At 40.7% G+C, this 5,111-nt stretch overlaps 1 protein-coding gene across 1 annotated transcript; it reads right to left on the bottom strand.

Annotated features, from left to right (window-relative positions):
* Window positions 1–3,832: 3,832 nt before the first annotated feature.
* On the bottom strand, window positions 3,833–4,629 carry LOC107152570 (melanoma-associated antigen 10-like). The gene is given in 2 exon segments (XM_015498071.2): window positions 3,833–3,928; window positions 3,931–4,629. Coding segments are annotated over 2 exon segments (795 nt in total).
* Between the last annotated feature and the right edge of the window lie 482 nt (window positions 4,630–5,111).

The raw sequence follows: 5,111 nt of genomic DNA, 5'->3' as shown, positions 1-5,111 counted from the left end.
AACTCTCTAAAGGAATAATTTTGATTTATATGTATTTTTAGAACTTTTTGCAACAATAATATGCATTTTTTCTTTGTAAGTAAAATATTGAAATAAGTTGAACAACAGAGAACATAGCTATATAGAGTGACAATATTTGCCAAGGAAACATTATTTACATCCCAGAAGGACTTTGGGTTTTTTTTTTTATTAAAGGAACTCGGCTTCTTATAGATATTTATTTACATAGTAATCTCTATGTTTTTTTTTTTTTTCTCATCTTCAAGGCTTATGAAGGAAGCTTTGGTTTTTTACCACCTAGGTAAGCTTATTCATCTGTGTTTGTGTTTGGTGGCTTGTTTCAAATAATACATCTTGTTAAAGCAAATATCAGGATGATTTCAAAAACCCTTTCTCTGACTTTAAGGTTACATCTCCAAAAACAGATTATGTGGCAGACTCTACCTAGCAGCCTATTTGAAAACCACTTTGAGAGTATGTTGAAGATGCTTAGGGGAGTCATTGTCCAGGATGAACAATTATATCAAAGGAGCTTTCCTTATCACTGAGAATCCAGGGTAAGGGATGGAACATCGAAGGAACTTCTGCATGTAGTAGGAATGCTCTATTCAGAGGGAGAACAGCTGATTCTCTGTTCCACTAAAAGCATGGCATATCCTTCATAGGAAGCTGCTGGGACAAACTGGCAGCCCGTCAAGTTCTAGAGATGGATGCGAAAGCACACAGGATACCAGAAGAAGGGTGATGTAATGTGAAAGTGCGCTGGGGCTGCAAAAAAATTGCTGTCACCCAGGTAGAGTCAGCTCTTAAGGCAGCCAGCCTAGGGTTCAAAACAGAAGGATTATAGATAAATAAAGCCCATAAAATCCCAATTGTATTTTGTTCTCATTGTAGCTTTCTTTCTTTAGATATAATTTAATAACTTGGCCAAGGCCCTACTTTCTGTTGCCTGGTTCACATGAAGTGAGAAATGACCTAACAGATCAAAGGTCTGTGTCAGGATAGGAAGAGTGAGGACAGTATCGGCCTAGATGAATTAAGGCCAGGAGTCAATTCTTAAGCCCTTTTACTTACTATTCAAGTGATCTTGAGGAAATTACCAAGCACTGTGAGCCTTGAATTCTTCATCTGTGAAACAGATTTGAGATGCCCTGGCTCAGGGGGCTGCTGGAATATATGTGCTGTAAATAAAATACCTGGCATAGTACCTGACATTGATTAGAATTTTTAAATAGTTCTTTCAGTATGACTTTAACCCAGATCCTACTATCCTCTCCTGGAAAATCAAGCTCTTTTTATTATACAGAACATCTCAAGAGAATATATAGCTTAATAGGTCACAGAATATAAAAAATTATGCTTCTTAAACTAAACACATTGAATTTTCTATCTTACAGTAGACATCTCCTTCCCAACTACTTCTCCATTCAAACCAGGATAAGCCATTCATTTATCTTCCACTAAAATTCTAGCCCTTGGTTAAAGTTGACCAAATTACTCTCAAAATAACCTCATTAATTATCCTTTCAATAGATTGAACTCAGGCTCTTCCGGGACAGGGAAAGAGTGCCAGCCCAGAGGCTACTGGGCACCATTTCAAAGGGGTAACATCCTATTTTTCAGAAAACTGTAATACACTTTCAAAGCGGTTTTCAAATAGGCTGCTAGGTAGAGACTGATTATCCACATAATCTGCTTTAGGAGGTATAATCTTAAAAATCAGAGACAGGGTTTTTGAAATTATCCTGATATTTGTGACAACAAGATGTATTATTTGAAACAAGCCACCAAACACAAGTGTCATATATAACAATTCATTTGTGCACCGGGTTCAACTGCGCCAGTGTTGCGAGGGGGCAAAATTGCGACATATGCAGTCGAGGGGAGAAATAAAGAATGTCCACGTGCTTCTGCCCCTTTTCAATGCTTTATTCACTCAAATTACTCAATACAGTTTCACTCTATAGGTTCTTAATCAAGAAAACAACAATCCTTAATGCTAAGCACTGTAACAGACATAATCAATTCACAGCAAACAATTCTAGATTAATTAATTCACAGCAAACAATTCTAGATTAATTCTAAGTACTGCAAAACACACTTAATCATGACAGGCTAGTGACAGACATTCCCTCTTTGTGCTAAGTTCAAAGGTCTTAAGTCTTAGGCTTTGAGTCCAGCAGATGTGCACACATTCAAATTGTGGTGATCAGGTCTGGAACCAAGGCAGGATTTTCCTGGTGTGGAGCAGATGACCACTTGAGGAGGGGCTCGTAGGGAGAAGATGCGGCTCTCACCAAGGTCCAGATGAGGCGGTAGAGTTTGAGAGTGGTGAGGATCACGCAGAGGCTCAGGAAGGATGATATGTGATGGGATGTCAGGTCCTCATCAGGCTCTCCAGCTTGAGTGCTTCCTTGTTTCGGCTGGCTGAATCCCTATTCATTTGCTCTATCATTTATACCAAATTTGGGGGCTTTTGACCCCCCTTTCAATCCTTATCAGCTACCACCAGATTTCTCAGTGACATCATTTACCCTAAGGTCAGAAACATCTGGTCTGCTGGTCTCCACCCTGATCTCCTTGCCTTTCCCTCTTATCAGGTGAGGACAGCCTGCCAGGGGCTTCACTCTCTTTTATCAGGGTGAGGGGAAGTAACTTGTTTGAGGCCATACTGGAGGGATCTGTGGATGTGCCTGGTGAAACTGCAGGTCTTTTAAAATGAAGGTTTTTTTTAAAAAAATGGAGTTGCTTAGGCTCAGGCCTAAGGCCATCCTAACCATCAGGATAAGTGCACTGGATACCTTCCATACCTTTCCTAGGCAGAGATTTCTCTCTGATTTATCCAGGATTCAAAAAGAATTACTCAGAGCAGATTTCTATTCCAGGCTTTTCTCTGCCAACTAAGACTCATCCACAGAGTATAGCACTGGACAACACCCAACCTAGCATAAAGTTAATTCCCAGGGAAGGAACTGTGGATTCCCAAAGCCTCAAACAACCCTGGCTCAGGGCATGTAAATTTGACTTCTTAGATCTGGAATCTCACCTTCTTACTCCTTTTTCATATTCTTTAAGTCTCAGAGGACATCTCGCCATCTTCTTCCCATGACTGCTGTTCCTACACTCTCCCATTTCATGGGCATTGGTACATCTTGTTTGTCCCAGCATCCCCACTATTAACATATGAACACAGTGTCTTCCAAAAGCAAATGCTCAAATACTGTGTGGTAAATAAAAGAATTAGTAAATTCATCCTACTTTATTGAATAAGCCAAATATATCCAGGTATATATCTTTAATTTCACAGAACACTGAACTAAAAGGGAAAAGGGAATGCAAACACTATGTTTTACATTTTTCCAGTATTATTGACAAGGTCATTTACATTTTTAAGAAAATTCCTGTTCCAGTGCCATATTATCCTATTCCAGGTCACACAAATAAGATGAAAGATTTCTCAATTTGTTTTTCTAATACACCAAATTATTACTTTTGAGCAAGAAAAAAATAATAAATTCATGAATAATACCCCTAAACTAAGATTCAAAAGCTAATTAAATATGCTATTAAAAGGAAAATTATTTGAAAAATACACTCTCCCAAAAAAGATAAATCTTGACACCACGCATATAAATCAAGAACACAAGGAACACTGCCTTCCCTCCAGCTCCACCATGGCCCTTCGGAACTCAGAACCTTTACTGTCCTTTTCAAACAGTCTGAAAAATCTGCCTCAGATTTCATTCAGGCAGAAGTTGTTGCACATGATACTGCAGCTTGCACTGTCATAGCTGCAGCTTGCACTGTCATAGCTGCAGCATCACCTGCACCATCAGTTACTGCCTAGGCTCTCCCACAACTCAGAGCCTCTTTGTACCAGGTTGGAAATGAACCAGGGATGGTATCTTTTAGCTTGGTCAAAAACTCCAGAATTTTTTTCTTATTGGTTTCAGTATGGGCTCTTGAACCCCACTTGAACTCATAACATACAGGATCACTATTGGGCACCTGATGGTATTCCAAATATTTTTTTTGCACCCACTCTTTGGTAATGAGCTTCCTAGTATCCCCATAGATGAAATGCTCCTTTCCAGCATACACCTCAATTGCCTTCAGTACCTCCCAGATTTTCTCCTCAGTGGTGCAGCTGCCCTCCATAAAGATCGTACTCAGGATAAGTATCAGGAGACCAGTCTTAGGCATGCCCTGGTCATCATTTAGCATTCCATGATAGGTGAGGTCTAGTGTGTCATATATGATATAAATGTGGTTGTTAGGGTCCACTTCTGTCACAGCGATGCCAAAGACTAGCTCCATGAACTTACAAACTTGCCTCAAAATCATAGGAAAGTGGTCTTTGTATTCCTTGATGATAATTTTTAGTATTTCTGCCTTTGTGGTGAGCTCCTTGGATTTATACTTGAAGAGGACAAACTGTACTAACTCACCCACTTTCTTGTCTAGCACATCTCTAAGGGGAGATTCACTATCCTCAACTTCTTGGCTGCTGGATTCTACTTCTACTTTGGTGTATGAAGTGGAGGAAGAAAAGGGACTCTGAGGACTCTGGGGAGTACTCAAAATTGCAGCAGTAGACACCTCCTTTTCTTCCACGGTGCCTGGGATCATAGAAAAGGAACAAGAGAGAGAGGAGGGAGAGGGGGAAGAGGAGGTGGAGGGGAAGGAAAAGTGAAAAGAAGATGAAATGGATGAGGTATCCTCTTGGTCAGCTGCAGGAGCCTGCACAACCACGGACTCTTCTGCCTCATTCAGGTCTTGGAAGTCTTGCTCAGAGGTGAGGCGTGGACGCTTAGGAGAGGGAGGCATGATGATTCCTCCTGCTGGAAGCAGTAGGTTGGAGTGAGAGCAGGAGTGTTGTGATGGGATCCCACAAGCCTGGGGGTGAGAGGGACAGTGTTAATGTCCTCAGGTAAAAAACTTACCCATGATGACATTGACGAAAGGTCACGTACAGATTTCTTTAGTGATGTCTGAGAGCCTCACAGGTTTGCTGTCTTTCTGGTAGGCCTATGCCCTAAGATCCTGTAGGAGGACATGAGAAAGTTCCTCATGACACAACCAACTAGCAGAGTGTGAAGCTCCAGGGTTGA

The sequence above is a fragment of the Marmota marmota genome, unplaced genomic scaffold (assembly GCF_001458135.2).
Source record: "Marmota marmota marmota unplaced genomic scaffold, marMar, whole genome shotgun sequence".
In the NCBI taxonomy this organism is placed as follows: Eukaryota; Metazoa; Chordata; class Mammalia; order Rodentia; family Sciuridae; genus Marmota; species Marmota marmota.
Note: the sequence above shows the minus strand (reverse complement) of the source record. Positions and strands in the feature narration are given on the sequence as shown.